At 36.0% G+C, this 23,228-nt stretch overlaps 1 protein-coding gene across 3 annotated transcripts in view; it reads right to left on the reverse strand.

The window, feature by feature from the left end:
• Positions 1–17,815: 17,815 nt before the first annotated feature.
• Positions 17,816–23,228, reverse strand: part of fosl2 (FOS like 2, AP-1 transcription factor subunit) — a 12,404-nt gene continuing 6,991 nt past the window's right edge. For all 3 annotated transcript variants that reach the window (XM_072689104.1, XM_072689103.1, XM_072689102.1), the window contains one exon: positions 17,816–21,117. In XM_072689104.1, coding sequence (XP_072545205.1) covers positions 20,572–21,117 — 546 coding nt within the window. In that variant the 3' untranslated portion in view covers positions 17,816–20,571. The remainder of the gene's footprint in view (positions 21,118–23,228) is intronic.

Consider the following 23,228-nt stretch of genomic DNA (forward strand, 5'->3'; position numbering starts at 1 on the left):
AGATGAACTTTGGCCTCTGCCCTCAACCCATCCATGCACACACACACACACACACACACACACTTACACTAGTGATCAAACACACACAGTGACAGTGAGCACACGTGTTTGGTCTCTGTTAAATAAGTAAATAAAGAGTGAGCTGCTACACTGAAAGCAGCTGCCTCACTCTTCTCTTAACTGCATCATGCATCAAGTCCAAGATCCACATGAAACTCATATCAGTGTAAAATCATGAACATACCCCAGCCCAACTCCAACTCCAACTCTAACTCCAACTCCAACTCCAGGTTTATTAAGATAGCAGACGCAGTCACTGAGCAGCTTTACAGAGATCCGGGTCGGAGCCCCAAGTGAGCAAGCCAATGTTGACAACTGTAAACATGCCTAAAAGCAAATGATACACACACAAATCAGTCATAGCAAATAAAGGTCACATGGTTTCATTTAGGTGGAACTAAGTGGACCAAATATTCTGAAAGGTCCACAAGCACTAATCTTCAAATCAATAATCAAAGCTATCACAGTTACAGCCTGTAGACTGACATTTACATTACATTTAAGGCATTTAGCAGACGCTCTCATCCAGAGCAAAGTACAACAGTGCTTCATTGTTTACTCAGATGATATCTATAGCTTTAGTTATACAGTTATACATAAAGCTGTGCATTAGTGTTTTACACTGAAAGGACACTTTGCTGTTTGTACACTAGAGAGCAGCAGCAGCAGCTTAGTACCCTTTTAGTACCCTTTTAGTACCCTAGTACCCTTTTAGTACCCTAGTACCCTTTTAGTACCCTTGAATTAAATGCAGTGCAGATATGATTCTCTCTGCTGCTTCATTATCAGGGCTCCCTGAATTTAAACAGGTAACACAAGTTGTTGGCATTGTCAACAGAGATCCCTTTTGTATACAAACCAATAATTGCACAGTAGTTTATCTGTCTGTGATTTGGAAATCAGAGATAAATGATGTCTGTTGTTTTGTCAGTAAAATCAGCCTTTACTTTGCGATTTTATGATTTGTTTTTTGATGCAAGAAAATAAACACAAATCACTTTCACATCATGTCTGTCATTTCTGACAAATAATAATAATAATAATAATAATGATAATAATAATAATAATAATAATAATAATATAACAAAAAATAAGCAATATATTTTAGTGCACTGACCGTAGTTTGTAAATCTGTTCTGGCTCTTTTTTATTTTTTATTTATTTATTATTTATTTATTATTATTTTTTTATTATTTGCTTGTTTTGGTTGTTCTCTCTCGCTTTGCAGCTTTTTTATTTGTCGACGCAAGAATATTTGTGATATACAGTCTGGCCTCAGGCACCGCTCGTGAGATCTCGTGATCTATAAAACATACCCGCCGCAAACTGCCTGAAGAGATGAGCTTAAGATCAGCGAATCTGTGCAGCGGTTCACGCGCCCCAGTCACAGCTTTTCAAATGAAAACTCGCGCGAGTTCGAGCTAAAGCCGTTGACTTTACTCCAGAGCCGTTGGCGCTCCGGACGCATCGGTAAGCTCACTAGCTAGCTAGCATAGCTAGCTTTATAAAATATAGCTATATAAATATACATAAATATATATATAAATAATGATATTTTAAAACTCTTGAGTATTTACTAGGATAGTCGATGTTTTCTTTAAACTGCTCATGTTAGCGCTGTTAACCAGCGTTAAATGATGAATGTTGTTTGCTAGCTGCGCTAACTAGCTAACTTAGACTGATTTTAAACTTAGCTAAACTAAAATCATTAAAGATCAAGGTTATAAATAATCATATTTTGTATGTTAAACACTAGCATCCTAAAATCATTAAAGATCAAGGTTATAAATAATCATATTTTGTATGTTAAACACTAGCATCCTAAAATCATTAAAGATCAAGATTATAAATAATATTTTGTAGCTATGTTAAACACTAGCATCCTAAAATCATTAAAGATCAAGGTTATAAATAATCATATTTTGTAGCTGTGTTAAACACTAGCATCCTAAAATCATTAAAGATCAAGGTTATAAATAATCATATTTTGTAGCTATGTTAAACACTAGCATCCTAAAATCATTAAAGATCAAGGTTATAAATAATCATATTTTGTAGCTATGTTAAACACTAGCATCCTAAAATCATTAAAGATCAAGGTTATAAATAATCATATTTTGTAGCTATGTTAAACACTAGCATCCTAAAATCATTAAAGATCAAGGTTATAAATAATCATATTTTGTAGCTATGTTAAACACTAGCATCCTAAAATCATTAAAGATCAAGGTTATAAATAATCATATTTTGTGTGTTAAACACTAGCATCCTAAAATCATTAAAGATCAAGGTTATAAATAATCATATTTTGTGTGTTAAACACTAGCATCCTAAAATCATTAAAGATCAAGGTTATAAATAATCATATTTTGTAGCTATGTTAAACACTAGCATCCTAAAATCATTAAAGATCAAGGTTATAAATAATCATATTTTGTAGCTATGTTAAACACTAGCATCCTAAAATCATTAAAGATCAAGGTTATAAATAATCATATTTGGTAGCTATGTTAAACACTAGCATCCTAAAATCATTAAAGATCAAGGTTATAAATAATCATATTTTGTGTGTTAAACACTAGCATCCTAAAATCATTAAAGATCAAGGTTATAAATAATCATATTTTGTGTGTTAAACACTAGCATTCTAAAATCATTAAAGATCAAGGTTATAAATAATCATATTTTGTGTGTTAAACACTAGCATTCTAAAATCATTAAAGATCAAGGTTATAAATAATCATATTTTGTGTGTTAAACACTAGCATCCTAAAATCATTAAAGATCAAGGTTATAAATAATCATATTTTGTGTGTTAAACACTAGCATCCTAAAATCATTAAAGATCAAGGTTATAAATAATCATATTTTGTGTGTTAAACACTAGCATCCTAAAATCATTAAAGATCAAGGTTATAAATAATCATATTTTGTAGCTATGTTAAACACTAGCATCCTAAAATCATTAAAGATCAAGGTTATAAATAATCATATTTTGTAGCTATGTTAAACACTAGCATCCTAAAATCATTAAAGATCAAGGTTATAAATAATCATATTTTGTGTGTTAAACACTAGCATCCTAAAATCATTAAAGATCAAGGTTATAAATAATCATATTTTGTAGCTATGTTAAACACTAGCATCCTAAAATCATTAAAGATCAAGGTTATAAATAATCATATTTTGTAGCTATGTTAAACACTAGCATCCTAAAATCATTAAAGATCAAGGTTATAAATAATCATATTTTGTAGCTATGTTAAACACTAGCATCCTAAAATCATTAAAGATCAAGGTTATAAATAATCATATTTGGTAGCTATGTTAAACACTAGCATCCTAAAATCATTAAAGATCAAGGTTATAAATAATCATATTTTGTAGCTATGTTAAACACTAGCATTCTAAAATCATTAAAGATCAAGGTTATAAATAATCATATTTTGTGTGTTAAACACTAGCATCCTAAAATCATTAAAGATCGAGAGTATAAATAATCATATTTTGTAGCTATGTTAAACACTAGCATTCTAAAATCATTAAAGATCAAGGTTATAAATAATCATATTTTGTAGCTATGTTAAACACTAGCATCCTAAAATCATTAAAGATCAAGGTTATAAATAATCATATTTTGTATGTTAAACACTAGCATCCTGAAATCATTAAAGATCAAGGTTATAAATAATCATATTTTGTATGTTAAACACTAGCATCCTAAAATCATTAAAGATCAAGGTTATAAATAATCATATTTGGTAGCTATGTTAAACACTAGCATCCTAAAATCATTAAAGATCAAGGTTATAAATAATCATATTTTGTAGCTATGTTAAACACTAGCATCCTAAAATCATTAAAGATCAAGGTTATAAATAATCATATTTTGTAGCTATGTTAAACACTAGCATTCTAAAATCATTAAAGATCAAGGTTATAAATAATCATATTTTGTAGCTATTTTAAACACTAGCATCCTAAAATCATTAAAGATCAAGGTTATAAATAATCATATTTGGTAGCTATGTTAAACACTAGCATCCTGAAATCATTAAAGATCAAGGTTATAAATAATCATATTTTGTAGCTATGTTAAACACTAGCATCCTAAAATCATTAAAGATCAAGGTTATAAATAATCATATTTGGTATGTTAAACACTAGCATCCTAAAATCATTAAAGATCAAGGTTATAAATAATCATATTTTGTAGCTATGTTAAACACTAGCATCCAAAAATCATTAAAGATCAAGGTTATAAATAATCATATTTTGTGTGTTAAACACTAGCATCCTAAAATCATTAAAGATCAAGGTTATAAATAATCATATTTTGTAGCTATGTTAAACACTAGCATCCTAAAATCATTAAAGATCAAGGTTATAAATAATCATATTTTGTAGCTATGTTAAACACTAGCATTCTAAAATCATTAAAGATCAAGGTTATAAATAATCATATTTTGTAGCTATGTTAAACACTAGCATTCTAAAATCATTAAAGATCAAGGTTATAAATAATCATATTTTGTGTGTTAAACACTAGCATCCTAAAATCATTAAAGATCAAGGTTATAAATAATCATATTTTGTAGCTATGTTAAACACTAGCATTCTAAAATCATTAAAGATCAAGGTTATAAATAATCATATTTTGTAGCTATGTTAAACACTAGCATCCTAAAATCATTAAAGATCAAGGTTATAAATAATCATATTTTGTGTGTTAAACACTAGCATCCTAAAATCATTAAAGATCGAGAGTATAAATAATCATATTTTGTAGCTATGTTAAACACTAGCATTCTAAAATCATTAAAGATCAAGGTTATAAATAATCATATTTTGTAGCTATGTTAAACACTAGCATCCTAAAATCATTAAAGATCAAGGTTATAAATAATCATATTTTGTAGCTATGTTAAATACTAGCATCCTAAAATCATTAAAGATCAAGGTTATAAATAATCATATTTTGTAGCTATGTTAAACACTAGCATTCTAAAATCATTAAAGATCAAGGTTATAAATAATCATATTTTGTGTGTTAAACACTAGCATCCTAAAATCATTAAAGATCGAGAGTATAAATAATCATATTTTGTGTGTTAAACACTAGCATCCTAAAATCATTAAAGATCAAGGTTATAAATAATCATATTTTGTGTGTTAAACACTAGCATCCTAAAATCATTAAAGATCAAGGTTATAAATAATCATATTTTGTGTGTTAAACACTAGCATCCTAAAATCATTAAAGATCAAGGTTATAAATAATCATATTTTGTATGTTAAACACTAGCATCCTAAAATCATTAAAGATCAAGGTTATAAATAATCATATTTTGTATGTTAAACACTAGCATCCTAAAATCATTAAAGATCAAGGTTATAAATAATCATATTTTGTAGCTATGTTAAACACTAGCATCCTAAAATCATTAAAGATCAAGGTTATAAATAATCATATTTTGTATGTTAAACACTAGCATCCTAAAATCATTAAAGATCAAGGTTATAAATAATCATATTTTGTATGTTAAACACTAGCATTCTAAAATCATTAAAGATCAAGGTTATAAATAATCATATTTTGTATGTTAAACACTAGCATCCTAAAATTATTAAAGATCAAGGTTATAAATAATCATATTTTGTATGTTAAACACTAGCATTCTAAAATCATTAAAGATCAAGGTTATAAATAATCATATTTGGTATGTTAAACACTAGCATCCTAAAATCATTAAAGATCAAAGTTATAAATAATCATATTTTGTAGCTATGTTAAACACTAGCATCCTAAAATCATTAAAGATCAAGGTTATAAATAATCATATTTTGTAGCTATGTTAAACACTAGCATCCTAAAATCATTAAAGATCAAGGTTATAAATAATCATATTTTGTAGCTATGTTAAACACTAGCATCCTAAAATCATTAAAGATCAAGGTTATAAATAATCATATTTGGTAGCTATGTTAAACACTAGCATCCTAAAATCATTAAAGATCAAGGTTATAAATAATCATATTTTGTAGCTATGTTAAACACTAGCATCCTAAAATCATTAAAGATCAAGGTTATAAATAATCATATTTTGTAGCTATGTTAAACACTAGCATTCTAAAATCATTAAAGATCAAGGTTATAAATAATCATATTTTGTGTGTTAAACACTAGCATCCTAAAATCATTAAAGATCGAGAGTATAAATAATCATATTTTGTAGCTATGTTAAACACTAGCATCCTAAAATCATTAAAGATCAAGGTTATAAATAATCATATTTTGTAGCTATGTTAAACACTAGCATCCTAAAATCATTAAAGATCAAGGTTATAAATAATCATATTTTGTATGTTAAACACTAGCATCCTGAAATCATTAAAGATCAAGGTTATAAATAATCATATTTTGTATGTTAAACACTAGCATCCTAAAATCATTAAAGATCAAGGTTATAAATAATCATATTTGGTAGCTATGTTAAACACTAGCATCCTAAAATCATTAAAGATCAAGGTTATAAATAATCATATTTTGTATGTTAAACACTAGCATTCTAAAGTCATTAAAGATCAAGGTTATAAATAATCATATTTTGTATGTTAAACACTAGCATCCTAAAATCATTAAAGATCAAGGTTATAAATAATCATATTTTGTATGTTAAACACTAGCATCCTAAAATCATTAAAGATCAAGGTTATAAATAATCATATTTGGTAGCTATGTTAAACACTAGCATCCTAAAATCATTAAAGATCAAGGTTATAAATAATCATATTTTGTAGCTATGTTAAACACTAGCATCCTAAAATCATTAAAGATCAAGGTTATAAATAATCATATTTTGTAGCTATGTTAAACACTAGCATTCTAAAATCATTAAAGATCAAGGTTATAAATAATCATATTTTGTAGCTATTTTAAACACTAGCATCCTAAAATCATTAAAGATCAAGGTTATAAATAATCATATTTTGTAGCTATGTTAAACACTAGCATTCTAAAGTCATTAAAGATCAAGGTTATAAATAATCATATTTTGTAGCTATGTTAAACACTAGCATCCTAAAATCATTAAAGATCAAGGTTATAAATAATCATATTTTGTATGTTAAACACTAGCATCCTAAAATCATTAAAGATCAAGGTTATAAATAATCATATTTGGTAGCTATGTTAAACACTAGCATTCTAAAGTCATTAAAGATCAAGGTTATAAATAATCATATTTTGTATGTTAAACACTAGCATCCTAAAATCATTAAAGATCAAGGTTATAAATAATCATATTTGGTAGCTATGTTAAACACTAGCATTCTAAAGTCATTAAAGATCAAGGTTATAAATAATCATATTTTGTAGCTATGTTAAACACTAGCATCCTAAAATCATTAAAGATCAAGGTTATAAATAATCATATTTTGTAGCTATGTTAAACACTAGCATCCTAAAATCATTAAAGATCAAGGTTATAAATAATCATATTTTGTATGTTAAACACTAGCATCCTAAAATCATTAAAGATCAAGGTTATAAATAATCATATTTTGTATGTTAAACACTAGCATCCTAAAATCATTAAAGATCAAGGTTATAAATAATCATATTTTGTAGCTATGTTAAACACTAGCATCCTAAAATCATTAAAGATCAAGGTTATAAATAATCATATTTTGTGTGTTAAACACTAGCATCCTAAAATCATTAAAGATCAAGGTTATAAATAATCATATTTTGTATGTTAAACACTAGCATCCTAAAATCATTAAAGATCAAGGTTATAAATAATCATATTTTGTGTGTTAAACACTAGCATCCTAAAATCATTAAAGATCAAGGTTATAAATAATCATATTTGGTATGTTAAACACTAGCATCCTAAAATTATTAAAGATCAAGGTTATAAATAATCATATTTTGTATGTTAAACACTAGCATTCTAAAGTCATTAAAGATCAAGGTTATAAATAATCATATTTTGTATGTTAAACACTAGCATCCTAAAATCATTAAAGATCAAGGTTATAAATAATCATATTTGGTAGCTATGTTAAACACTAGCATCCTAAAATCATTAAAGATCAAGGTTATAAATAATCATATTTTGTATGTTAAACACTAGCATCCTAAAATCATTAAAGATCAAGGTTATAAATAATCATATTTGGTAGCTTTGTTAAACACTAGCATCCTAAAATCATTAAAGATCAAGGTTATAAATAATCATATTTTGTATGTTAAACACTAGCATCCTAAAGTCATTAAAGATCAAGGTTATAAATAATCATATTTTGTATGTTAAACACTAGCATCCTAAAATCATTAAAGAATAAGGTTATAAATAATCATATTTTGTATGTTAAACACTAGCATTCACCCAGCTAAAATCTATTTTCATTTTCAGGGAATCACAGCGAGCACAAACGATCATATAAAGGTGGGATAGTCTTTGCTAGGGGCTGGTATGCAGTTAGCTAGCTAGTAACATTGGGTTTCTGCATCCCCTAACCTAGCTAGTGCTAGCTAACTAACTCTTGTGGGTTTGTGCTGAGCTGCCATGTGATTGGTGAAGAAGTACTTAGCCAGCTTATCTTATTAACTTATCTAATTCATATAATGCAAGGCAGTTATAGCTGGCAGATCTTGATTTTGTTATGCCCAAGACCTTCTAAAATTAAATATTTTATGTGATGAGTGTAGAACTCAAAATAATCAATTGCAGTTTAAAGCAACTGGACATAGTTTTATTGAAAGTAATCAGTTCAGTAGTACAGGCATGGGCAATTATATGGCTTCACCTGAGACACCATGTAGTTATCCAGAGAGACACTGTGGATGCCTTCACCGTCCTCAGACGTTGCTGTTTTCTTGTGATTGTCATCCTAGTTTAAAAATGTATATAGTTTTATTAGCCCTGTTCAAGAGAAGTAAATATATTCCTAGCACTGTACTTTTACTAACCAGTGAGTTTTTATTGTCATTGTTATAACACAAATAATAATAATAATATTAAATGAATGTTTTAATTTAATTTACAGTGATATTTGTGACACTGACTCAACATCAGGCATTCAGCGCTGATCACAGTAAGGTCACATATGAGGACAAAACAGGGACTGAATTATGTAAAGTAAGCAGCAGAAGCAGTTTGCCACAACACACAGTACATATTTCTGCCAGAAACATTAGTACTAAATCCACTTAGTTATGTCCCAAATAATATCTAATTCTTTACTGTACAGAACATTATTTCCTAGCAAAAACAGATTCAGCATAGCACCTGCAGATTAATTGTCCAAAACCTGTTTACTTTTATATATATATATATATATATATATATATATATATATATATATATATATATATATATATATATATATATATATTTATTTATTATTATATATACTTACTGTCAGCTTAATACAAAGTGGTGCCAGTTATTCAAATGACCTAAATAATTGAGTTCAGACAGTATACAACATGCTGCCAGAAAGATGTATATTTTGTGCCCCTAAAGATGATGCCCCTTTTATTAAAGATTTATGGGTCTTGATTAAGATTTTATTAATAAAGCACCAGCGCAAAACTGTATTTCCCAGCAACACCAGTTTTAGTACAGGCATTGCAGACAAAATGTCTGAAATCCACAGATTTTGTGTATTTGCCTTGTAAAAAACATGCCAGTGACTGAAAGATATATATGTTTCTTGATAATGCTTATTTAACTTATTTAAAAAACTCAGGAGTCCTGAGTTAGATTATATTAATAAAGTGCCAGCGCATATACCATGCATTTGTAAAGTCTTCAGACCCTTTGACTTTTTTTCACATTTTGTTATATTGCAGCCTTGTTCTCTCCCCTCCATGATGGACATTTACACCACACGATGCTATCGCAAGGCCAAAAGCATTGTGGATGACCCCATCATTCTTCTGCTGTAGAGACAATGATCCTTTTATCTTCTGCTTTTTACAGTGTAATGTTGTTTTTCTTTTTCCAGAACTCTTTTCACTGTTATTTTCCTGAAATTATGCACCATTTCTTCTACAAGCAAACCCACATATTTCAGATGAAAAGATCTATTTTAACTTTAAGTCCACAGGACTTAATTCCGGTTTGAAAACATCTATCTGATGAGGACTCAGGAAAGGTTTTCTTCTGATCACTCCTGTTTATTTCCTGTCACAATTGTGCAGGTGTAGCAAAGGTTAGCTAAGTTGTAGCTAATACTGCTGAGGACAGCAACTAAAGAACGTCTGTGTTGACCTCAGAGTCTCCGAAAGTCTCCAAAAACACCAGAAAAAGCTAGATCGCTTAAAAAAAGTCGCTAGAGAGGTCTGAAAAGTCGCTAAAACACGGGGCGCGCCTAAGCTTGGGAGTGAACGACAAATGGATTGGTTGAATCAGACGGAACAGAGCACAGTCTATGATTGGACAAACTGTCTCACAAAAATCAATTTCTCGAGTAATCGCGAGCACTGCAGATTTAACTAGCGAAATAACTTGCATTTAAAACGAGGTTTCCAAAACGCAACTATTAAAGCTAACCAGATAAATATCAGCTGGTCTAAACAAGGCCAGAGTTAACCGAGATGGCTATAAACTTAAGAGCAATAAAATAAATCTGGATGAGAAACCCTAACTATCAGTTAATCGTCAGCAAAAGACAGAAAAATGTTGAAAGCTAGCGAGCTATCTTTTAAACTGTATGTTAACACTTAGCCGATCCGTTTTTAAATATGATATGATGAAATACAAGAATATTTAAAATGTGAAAGGGAAGTGAGGGAAATTCACATCTTCATCAGCCAACACGTCTTCACAGCTCCAACACAGTTAGCAGAGAAACAGTCCCGCCATTTGGATCTAGACCTGTGTTCACGTGACACACAGAAGAGCTAATCCTGGATTTATTGAATCTAAAAACACCAAGTACCCATACTCATTTAAACAGATCTACCTACCAAGATTAAGTGATGCCAACTAAATGTACGAAATTAAGATTTTTAAATACATACAATATTAGGGTTTACAGTGTAGCTAGCGAGCAACACCAGTCAGAGAAACCAGCCCAACTTCTGTTTCAGATCAGCCCGAGATTCCTGAGAAACGCCCTAAAATGCAGAGCCTCAGTGTCCCACTTTCAGACCCTCACAGTCAGACCTACACTACGTACTCTCCGGGACCCCAGGACCCAAGTCTGGCGAGGCAGACAGCAGCACTGATCACTGTTAGCGCTGCATCACAGATGCCGTAATCTGCTGATGCAGCCATTATTTATAGCCCTGATTGGTCATTATCACGTCATAGTTCAACAAAACTATGAACCATGTAGAAACTTTCCTGTAATGATTTGATTGCATTCAGCAACAAGAGCATTAGTGAAGTCAGGATGTTGGATGATCACCTCATCCCCGACTCCACAACTCATCCCAAAAGGTATTAGATGGAGCACCATCCATCATTCCAGAGAACACAGTTCCACTGCTCCACAGCTCAATGCTGGGGGCTTCATACCCCTCTATCCCCCTGCCTGACTTCAACTCAGAACCAAATGATCTGGAAAAAAGTGGCAAACATCCATCCTTTCTTCAGGATCTGAGGAGATTATCCTCATATTAAGTCACATCATCACCTTGCAGTGGTGGCTTAGCAGTTAGAAAACTGGGCTACTGCTGACAGGATTGTGGGTTCGATACCTTGGCCTGGCAGGCTGCCACTTTTGGGCCCTTACTTAACCCTCTCTGTTCCCCAGGCATCAGCGATGCCACCGCTCTGGGCATGTGTGCTCACTATCACTGTGTGTGTTTGATCACTAGTGTGTGCGTGTGTGTGTGTTCACTGCATGGATATGGGTTAAAGGCGGAGGCCAAAGTCCATCTGTGTCCAACACTAATGGTGAACATGGTCGTCTTGTCCTGTTTTCAGGTTCTTCATAGAGAGGGAAAGCTGCTGCTGCCCTCTAGTGTACAAACAGCAAAGTGTCCTAATGCCCAGCTGCCTGAGTTGAACTGCTGTGGTGGGTTTATTTTAACTTCATATGGTTATGTTTAGTAATCTGAAATAATTATCATGGTTGTGTCTCACAAGTAGGTTTTGCAGTTTGAGCTTATCTAAATCAATTCAGTTCAGTTCAGCTCAACTTTATTATCTTTATACTAATACAGGGCTGTACAGTATAACAAACACTGTTAGGCTGCATCTCTGGTGCAGAATAGGTAGGATGTGATACAACAGGGCACGGACAAGAAACGTGTGCTAGCTAATGTGTGCATGAAGGCTAAAGCTGTAGAGCAGTGATGGATGTGCTGTGAGTGTAAATAGAGAGTGAAACAGGGAGGTCAGGGTGTGTCTTGAGGTAGACTAGGTCTCGTCTATAATCAAGGTGTACAGTGCAGGAATGAGTCTAGAGCTCAGCTAGAGAGAGCAGGACACAGCCTGTCAGGAGAGGACATGTACAGCGGGTGTGTAGTTTCTGAATAGGAAATTAATAATAAGAAAAGTCAATTAATTATTATTATTATTATTATTATTATTATGTGATTTGATGCTGTTCATATTAGCAGTGTGGCTGTAATGTCTGTAGCTCTGGTATACTATAGTCAGTACCGAGTTTCATTACAGTAAGACTCACTGTGGGCTACAGTGGGCTGTAAAGAACCTTTTCCTTAAGTGAACATTTCCTTTTTAGGAGCCTTTTATTAAGATTCATTATTTCTATTAATAATAAATAGAGCTGGTGTTCATCACCCCCACTACTAGTACTCCTTCCTCCGATTTTCGTGCAGGATAAGCAGGTTTCGCAGCCTCAGATTATACGTCAAGGGCACAAAGGGGCTGGATGGGGGCTTGAGCAGGTTTCGGTCTAGATCATAGAGCCTCCGGAGGGTGTGATCATAGCGGGCCCTCAGTTCCTCCATAGTGATGGGGTTCTTATCAAACACCAGCAGACTGTAGCTCTCCTGGTCCAGATGATGAAGGGCCGCCGCCACTTCCTCTTCAAACGGCTTCACTGTGCCCAGGTCTTTGTTGTGGTCAGCGAGGTTATCCCACAGCTGACCGTGTGGGGTCCACAGTTCACCGCCTGGGGCCCGCAGTACAAACAGTGGCACATGTGAATCAGTGTCTGGGGGGTCGAGCGGCTCTGGGGACTTCGCCCTCTGTTGCTCCCGCCAGCTCCGGATGGGCTTCAAAGGGTGAGCCCTGTCATTACCGGCCAGCTTTTTGAGTGGACGGGGGGCATATCTACCGTACTGCCCTGCTCCAGGCCAGCTCGGTACGCCTGGATCACCTGTCGGCAGGTGGCAACACCACCTCGTCAGCCGGTTCTTCGTAGCGCGCCTGGTGGCTCCTGTCCGGTTCATCTTCTCTACCTGCGTCCGATCACTGTCATCGCTCCGTCACACTGCCAGGATCTGCTGACGCAGCCTGTACTTATAACCTCGGTTGGCCATTATGACGTCATAGTTCAACACAACTATGACCTTGTAGAAAATGCCCCGCCCACTGTCTGTGTGAGGGAGGGGGCGGGGTTTGAGCGCATGCGCACACATGCTGCGTTTTAATTCTCCTGGTTTTAACGTGTTTTCATGATAATTCTGTCCTCGTGTTAAAAACTTATATGACAAAAATAAATGAACAACTTACTAACTAAATAAATAAATATTTCCCATCATCTCCGTTACCTCATCTTTATCCCCAAAAAATCTGCATATACCAACTTAATTTACAGATTAGACAACTAAACAAAGTTTTACATGTGACTGTATGTAAATATAAATTATGAAATATAAATAATTTATCAATATTTGTATATAATTAAAAAACACTATTTTCTTTTATTTATTTTAACCTTTTAATGCCATTAAGTGATTGCTAGAAAATTAACATTCTTTAAAGCTGGAGTGTGTAATTGACCTTTGACACTTTGCATATATGACTTGAACACAATTAAAAATAATAATAATAAAAAACTTTTATATATATAAGTTTTATTAGTATAACTAAAGCTATAGATATCATCTGAGTAAACAATGAAGCACTGTTGTACTTTGCTCTGGATGAGAGCGTCTGCTAAATGCCTTAAATGTAATGTAAATGTCAGTCTACAGGCTGTAACTGTGATAGCTTTGATTATTGATTTGAAGATTAGTGCTTGTGGACCTTTCAGAATATTTGGTCCACTTAGTTCCACCTAAATGAAACCATGTGACCTTTATTTGCTATGACTGATTTGTGTGTGTATCATTTGCTTTTAGGCATGTTTACAGTTGTCAACATTGGCTTGCTCACTTGGGGCTCCGACCCAGATCTCTGTAAAGCTGCTCAGTGACTGCGTCTGCTATCTTAATAAACCTGGAGTTGGAGTTGGAGTTGGAGTTGGGCTGGGGTATGTTCATGATTTTACACTGATATGAGTTTCATGTGGATCTTGGACTTGATGCATGATGCAGTTAAGAGAAGAGTGAGGCAGCTGCTTTCAGTGTAGCAGCTCACTCTTTATTTACTTATTTAACAGAGACCAAACACGTGTGCTCACTGTCACTGTGTGTGTTTGATCACTAGTGTAAGTGTGTGTGTGTGTGTGTGTGTGTGTGCATGGATGGGTTGAGGGCAGAGGCCAAAGTTCATCTGTGTCCAACACTAATGGCTCTTCATAGAGAGGGAAAGCTACTGCTGCCCTCTAGTGTACAAACAGCAAAGTGTCCTTTCAGTGTAAAACACTAATGCACAGCTTCCTGAGTTGAACTGCTGTGGTGGGTTTATTTTTAACTTCATATGGTTATGTTTAGTAATCTGAAATAATTATTATGGCTGTGCCTCACAAGTAGGTTTTGCAGTTTGAGCTTATCTAAATCAATTCAGTTCAGTTCAGCTATCTGCGTACTGACTATGTTGCAGTTTGCATGGACTCAAACTATTTACCACTACATTTACATTTATGGCATTTAGCTGACGCTCTTATCCAGAGCGACTTACAAGGTTACTCGTATTACAGAGGTGGGTCAGTGCAGTGTTAGGAATCTTGCCCAAGGACTCTTATTGGTGTAGCGCAGCATAGTCACCCAGACCGGGAATCGAACCCCAGTCTCCCACATGGTGTGGTAGCTTAGTGGCAGGTAGTGGTGTTATCTGTTGCGCCACACCAACCACTATTATCTATTAACTATTATCATTATTATTATTATTATTATTACCACCATTAACCATCATTGCTTTCAGTATTCTTACCATCTCTACTATGGCTATATTGGTTATATTTGATTACGATTATATCAGCACACCTGAGCAGAAGGACAGTCTTATGTGGGGGTACAGGGACTTTTATTAATCATTTATAGGGGATTTTGACCAGAGGAGGATGGTTCCCCTCCTGTGAGTCTTAGTTCCTCTCAAGGTTTCTTACTCTGGCACTGAGAGAGTTCACTCATGCCACTGTTACCGTTGCTTGCTCACTGGGGTTTTTAGGTTTTTATGTTCTGTTGATCTCCTGTCCTCTCACTGAATTCCTGTGAAGCTGCTTTGTGACAAGGTCAGTTGTAAAAAGCGTTTAATTGATTGATCAAATCCACTTTGAACCTGCAGGAAGTGTTTAGAGGTTCTGCTGTAGAGCTGCGGCCTATATACTAGGTTAATAAACGAAGGTCAGCAAAGGTCAAGACAAAGGTCAAGTCACATAAGATTTTATAGGCTCTGAGTGTTCATCATAGTAAATGTCCAGCTTGCGGCCTGTGCTTCAAGAGTGTTATTCCCTACAATGTCACTAGATGGCAGTGCATGTTAACACACTGCTTGACTGAGGTCACATTACACCACATTGACTTGTGAATGAATAGTGCTGGGATGTCTTGACTGTGACCCAGAGTGAGAGAGAGAGTCCAGCACAGCCTTACAGCCTACAGTTAACCGTGGCAAAGGTCTGGAAAGGAAGGAGCAGCTTTGGAACTCACTGGTCTGAATGAAGATGAAGCAGGTACACTGTGTGTCCAAATGTTTGTGTACACCTCCTCTAATAAATGCATTCAGCTACTTTAAGTTACACACACTGCTGACACAGATGTGCAAACACACACACACACACACACACACACACAGCTTGTCTTGTCCCTGTAGAAAAATACTGCTAATAGAATAGGACTTAGCATAAAGCCCTCCAGCATTGAGCTGTGGAACAGTGGAACTGTGTTCTCTGGAATGATGGATTGTGCTCAGTCCAGTACTTTTGGGATGTGTTGGGGAGTTGGGAATGGGGTGGGGTAGTAATCATCCAGCATCCTGACCTCACTAACATTCTTGTCACTGAAAGCAATCAAATCCAATGCAATCAAATAACAATTCTTCTCCAAAATCCCTGGACAGTAAGGTAGTTACACCAACCAAAGCTGGGTAAACTCTATTTTTAAGTCCCTGATTTCAGAAGAAACAATGAACGGCCAGTGTTCCCGGTTTCCATCCAAATACCTAGTTTATCTGACCAGTCCGTCATTACAGTGAATCAGGTCAGCAGCTAGTGGAGCTAAACTAGTTCGTACAGTGTCTGGAGCTCACAGAGAAGATCAACACCCAGACCTGTGATCCACTAACCAACATATAAATAAATAAAATAAACCTGAACTCACTTGATCATATATTTTCTAATTGGAATTGTGTTTTTTAATGTTATATACTGTACATGTCCTCATTATGGGGGATCTAATACTAGCACTGTGTTCCAGCAATCATCGACTACGCTCCTAAAAATAAAGGTTCAAATGGAGCTTTGAAAGATGCCACAGAGGACCACATTTTTGACCATAAAAATGCTTGTAATAGAGGTTCTTCACACTCACACATCTCACTTAAATATATATATATATATATTAATGGAACCAAAAGTGGCCTATGTCCACAGCACATGAGCAGTCCTTCTGTGAGTTTTTCAGATTGGGGGTCAATGGATATCACCGTGAACAAATACAAATGATTCTGAAGTGTAAAGCTTCCTAAATCGATACTGCCGGCTGCTCATATTCATTTCAGCCCTTTTATCTTTGTACTTTTGGGCTGCGTCCAAGATTCGAGAGCTCATTTCTCAGTAGCTCTTGCAACACTGTCAATTGCAAAACCGACGTTCGCCCTATTCAGAGGAAAAATGCAGCAATAGCCACTATGAATTCCCAGCATAGGCTTATGCACATGCACATTTTTCACTATGTCCAAATGTTTGCGGACACCACCTAATGAGTTCATTTAGCTACTTTAAGTTTACTGGAATGAAAGTGGGTGCTCCATTCAACACTTTTGGGATGAGTTGGGGATGCAGTGGGATGGTGAACATCCAACATCCTGGAGCAGGTTAGACATGTTGGCACCATGTCTAATGCCAGGCGTGGGCTAGAGGGATAGATTGAGCGGTGGGGCAGTGGAAGAACTGTGTTCTCTGGAATGATGGACGGTGCTTCATCCAATACTTTTGGGATGAGTTGGGGAGTTGAGAATGATGAGGTGGGGTGGTGATCATCCAACATCCTGACCTCAATAACGCTCTTGTTTTTGAATGCAATCAAATCCTCACAGCAGTGCTCCATAATCTAGTAGAAAGCTTTTGAGAAGCTACTGCATCAAAAGCAGGGTAAACTCTTCTATAATGTCCTTGATCTTGGAAAAACAATGAATGAGCAGGTGTCCTAATACTTTTGTCAATATAATGTATGTCAGCAAGTACAAGCAACAAAGCAAGTACAGCACAAATTAAGCAATTTATTTTTTTAATTTTATATTTATTTGAAAGTAGGACATCTTCACAACAGACACACACAGCTCCAAACACAACTGTAAAAGCCTTTGAATGATTTGGAAACAGATTTCACTCCTAACACCAAGAGGTCAACTTAAAGTACAGAATCATGGTTTATTACATCATTTGATCAAGTGAAATACTGAGTCATTCATTCATGTTCATAAAGGAGACGTGATATCAGGTACCGAATGCACCTTGCCCACCAGTTCTGCTTCAGGATACTCTGAGAGATAGAGCCAGAGGTTTGGAACCGTGTGCTTCACATTCGTCTGTGCATCATTTTACCCAATGGAAATTCTTTACATGACATGAATGTTGATGGGTCTCCACAATGCTCTTGGTCTTTTTGATGGCTCTTGTTGTGTTCTTGTCATTCTGTCAGGCCAAATCAGATAGACTGTGGCTAAATCATGGAGATAGGTTCACAGATATGTTGGTAAAAGAAGCCCTGTAGATTCTTCTTTATGGCTGTGAGTGAAGCATTAGATCAGACATAGTAATCTGTGACGCTAAAAGTGCCTCTGGTTTCTACTTCATCTCTTAGGACAAAATAGTGATGGTTTCTGTTTTTTTAAACCAGTGACACATTATCTATTGCCAATTTCTCTGGAGAGTAAGTAGTGCAGGCTTGCATACAACTATATGTCAAAATCAATGACAGAATAGAGGCACTATGGAGGATGGTGCAGTGTTATTGCCTACGGGAAACTGGTAGCGAGTGGCTCACCGATGGATGAGAGAGGTGCATTCAGCCAAGTATAGAGCGACTTAAGAAAAACAAGTAGCAAACAGAGAAGAAGCGAACTCTAACAATCATGAGATACCCACCAACATAATCAAACTCAGTGGACAAGCAAAAGTACAACTATCAAGAATACCATTTGCATTTTTTTATTATTATCATTATTATTATAATCCATTTAAATAACCAAAGGAACAAACACTGACATACATATTGCTGTTTTTGTTGTGGTTTTCTGTCTTTAAAACAGTGAAAGCAGTTAAAAAAGAGAAAAAGATTGGTCATTGGAAAGCAGGACATGTACAGAGGGTTTACAGATGGCTTGATAATAAAGATCTATAGGGTCCCAAAGACTGACAGACAGACTGGTTACAACTCACAGTCGTCACACACTTTCTTTTTTGGTATTAAACTGAATTTTCTCCGCTATTTAATTCACTCTCTTTCATTTAAGAAACAAACAAAACAAAACAAAAAATCTTAAGGACCCTTAGTGGCCTTGAAAATTCCCAACATAAATAAGCAAGAAAGAGTATTCCTTCAAATCTACGCCAGAAGAAGCAGCAGCAGCTGATCTTCAGCCTGGCAGAGATGACGAAATGACGAGTTCTCTGCACTTTCCTGTCTGCTTCCCAAAGGAATGTTTGAAGTAAACAGTTTATTCAGAAATATTGCAATTGATATCCATTCTTCACACTACGCCCGAACTCGGAATGAGAAATTAGAGAAGTGTCTCGCTGTCACCTTGTGATTTCTCACTGGCATTCCTCGCTCGCTCTTTCTAAACTCATCTGTTAAGAGGAACACGCTTTTCTTTTAAGTGATCTTTTCAGGAGTTCAGTAACAAAGTGCATCTGGTCCTATAGTCTGGTCTGGCAGTGGAGACTCGCCCAGCGTTTTAGGGAGATGTGCCCATTTGGCTTTAGTTACGCTTTCAGTTCAAAAACAGGACAGCTATCGATCAAATTCGAGCCGTTAAAGCTGCATGTTAGAAAAGTAACACACAGTCATTGTTATTTCCATTTGAATACCACAGTGTCTGCCCCATAAAAAGCAGTATTGCCTTGTAAAGGGTTGGAGGCTTGAACCTAATATGGCTAGAGTTTGTCCTCAGGTACACACCCCTGTGTTCTGACATGTTTTGTACGCTGTGTGCAATTGCTTTTTAGTAATGCTTGTGTGGCTCACTCACACAGACAAAATCCCTGACAATAAAAATTCAGTGAAGTGTTCTTCTTCTTTTTAATATACATAGCAAAAATAATGTAAAAGTCTGCAACATTACCATGGTTCTTCTGCCAGGTATAGTCAAAGAGGTCAGCCTTTAATAATACAAGTTTGTTTCTTTCTCTTTGAGACACTGAGGAATTTCAGGCTCATCCAGTGAACCCTTGACATGGTTTTGCAAAACAGCAGGACACAAAATACAATGGACAATATTCACACAGGTCATAAATACAAAGGGCAGTCAATGTAAATGTCAAGCTGGTTTCGAGGACATCCACCTAACTGTAGTGTCCGATCCCACGCTGTACCGAACAGGGATGCGTCTTCTTTGCCCTCCCCCTGACGCATCCCCCAATCCCTTTTACTGTCCTGATCCTCTCTCGAGTGATGGGAAAACACTATTCCCAATCAATGCCGTATGGCTTTATCGAACGCTCACGATGAGCGAAAATCTGAGGATTCTCAGAGGAAAATCAAAGCTTTCCCCTTTCGTTCTTATGTCAAGTCCTGATTGTGGCGTTCTTAGTCCAGCCGTGTTGTTCTTTGTCGCTGAAATGGCGAGTGGGCGAAAACTTTGGATTTTCACAAACGCAAACAGAACAAGAACAACAAAAAAAAATCCCTTCTGAGACGTTTTAAATAAAACGAGCAAATTAGCCCTTGAGGGTTCTCGGCTTTGTAGAGATGAGGTCCTGGGACGGTCCCAACTGGGGATTGAACAAGTGCGAGAGCTGAGAGGCTGTGTCTCAGAGAGCCAGAAGGGTGGGCGAGTTGAGCGAGTCTGACGATTGGTCTCCGCTGCTGCTGCTGCGTCGGTGGGCTTTGGAGCACGACTCAGACGAGGGCGACGGGCTCTCGGGCTCCAGCATGCTGGGGTAGGTGAAGATGAGGCTTGGGTTGCCGGGGGTGGACACAGGGGTGGACGCAGCCACTACTGGGGTGTTGAGGCTGTCACCGTCGGAGCAGTACATGCCACCGCCCAGGCAGATGGGCTTGATGACGGAGTGCTGGCTCTTGCCCTCGTCTTCATCATCGTCGTCCTCCATGGGCTCCTGCTTCACTACCACCGGGCTAAGGGTGTTAAGGGGACCCCGAGAGCCCAGGGCAGCACGCATGGTCAGCGGGAGAGGGGCGCACTGCTGGGGAAGCGAGCCCTGGTGGCGCTCATCTGGAGGCAGCTTGCAGACCGGGTTGTGGGCCACCAGCATAAACTCCAGCTTGTCCTTCTCCTTCTGCAGCGTCTCGATCTCTTTCTGCAAGTCGGCCTTTTCCTCCTCTAGCTTCTCCGTCTCCTATAACATACACACAGTGGAAAAATTAAAAAATGAGCAAAAAGATACTTTCCATGTGTGTTTATTGTGGGACAAAAGCTAGACAATACGAGCGCTCGGAAAAATAAAGGTTCCTAAATGGTTCTTTGCTTGGATGCAAGGTTCTACGGAAGCCTGTTATTACTGTAGAAACTTTACATTATGTGGAGCACTGCAAAAAATTATATCTTATATATCTTATATAGCAAGGGAAATCCTCTTAAATAGAGTCTAAATATCTGATCTTTCTCCTTTTTAGATTGTTGGAAACAATATGAATGATTTATTGTGCTTATTTCTAACTTATTATTAGAAAAAATACTGTTTTAAGCCATTTCAGCCACTGAAAAATGTCTAATTACACTGGCAGATCAAGATTTTGCTAGTTTTTAGCAGTATTGTTGGATGAAGGCTAAATTACCTTTCATTTATTGTATTAAACAATATTATCTGTGTGGAAGTGGATTAAGACTAATTTAAAGCAAGTAAAAATAAGTTAAAAACAATTTAACTGGTCTTATAATACTTCTACAGTAATCTGCAATGTAATGAGAAATACAATAATGAGAAATACTAGATATTAAGAAAATTGAGGATTTCAATTGCCAAGATATATTTTTTTGCAGTGAAAGGCCTTAATTTCCTTAATTAGTTTTCTAAGTATCAAATGTTTCCCTTTATAAAAATTAGAACAGTGCAAAACTTTAATAAAAATAAATTATATTCAAAGAATTATATATATATATGTGTGTGTGTGTGTGTGTGTGTGTGTATGTATATATAAAAAATAAAAATAGATAAAAATTACATTTTTAAACATTGTTTTTAATGGATATTTTATGTGTTAGGCTTTACAGAGCTGCAGAACCACCCATTAGAAGGTTCTTTAAGAAATCAAAGTGGTTATTCTACAGCATTGCACCAAAGAACCCTTTTTAGTGCCTTTATTTTTTTTTTTAAATCACTCGCATTATCTAGCAGGATGGTGCGCATCATGTTACAGTCCTCTGCCGTACATTTTGTGAGCTAGACCTGAGAGAGCAGAGCAGATAAATCACACAGCGCCTGCTCACAGTGGCAAACCCTGTTTCAACTCTATAACCTTTCTGAACCATGTGTGACACACCCTTACACCAAATAACCCCACACTGCCAATCCCGAGTCGGCCACACCTGCAGCTGCTTGCACGCAACACTATTTAAGAAACTGATTGATTGTTAATACAGTAATTAACGGATCATTACTGCTCATTAGTCAGTTATTGATCTTAAGACGTATTATTCAGTAACTACTCCAAACTAATAGGTAAGTTATAGGAAGTTGGGAGCTTGAGGAGTCGATCTGTGGACCCACATATGTTTAAAAGCTTGAGCTGGTGTTGTACTTTGCTGGCTTTACTGCACAACTATTTTGCCACACCCTTTGGCGTTTGTGGAAGGAGGAGTGTGTGGGGTGGGGGGGTGGACAGACCCAGACAGCATGACTAGACGACCAGAGATAATTTGCTGGCCGCCGTGAGTGAGCTGGTATGAGGAAGAAGGAAACTAAAGCAATGCCTCCACCATTACACAGAAAGAAAGAGAAAGAAGAGGAGAGCTGGTAAAGAGTACAGCACCATCAAGGCTTTACGATAGCTCCTTATTTGGTGAAGACTGAAGTCAAGATGAGGGGGGAGGAAGGGCAGATAGCAGTGTGTTAGGTTTGATGGCTTGTGTGGTTTCTTCCTCACACAATTTCAGACATTCGGTCTCGTCCACCCCCTGCAGCACATTCCTCCCTCGTGGTTTCGGACTGACAGCTTGAGAGATGGCATTGTGGAGCTAATTAGTTCAATTACAGCCCATATCGTCTGGACGAGGGGGCATTCCCACGTGCTGCCAGACAACATTGGGCTTTTATAGCCGCACAGGCCGAATACGCTTTACTGCTGTCTCCAGCTTCTGACTGCAGGCGAGAGCGACAGAGTGCTGTGGCCCACTGACATAACTGAACTTTTATCTCATATTCCTATATACACTAAATTGACAAAAGTTTTGGGACACCTGCTCATTCATTGTTTCTGAAGTTGAAGTTGAAGTACCTGTCTCTACAGG

This window comes from Salminus brasiliensis, chromosome 10, assembly GCF_030463535.1.
Source record: "Salminus brasiliensis chromosome 10, fSalBra1.hap2, whole genome shotgun sequence".
Classification (NCBI taxonomy): Eukaryota; Metazoa; Chordata; class Actinopteri; order Characiformes; family Bryconidae; genus Salminus; species Salminus brasiliensis.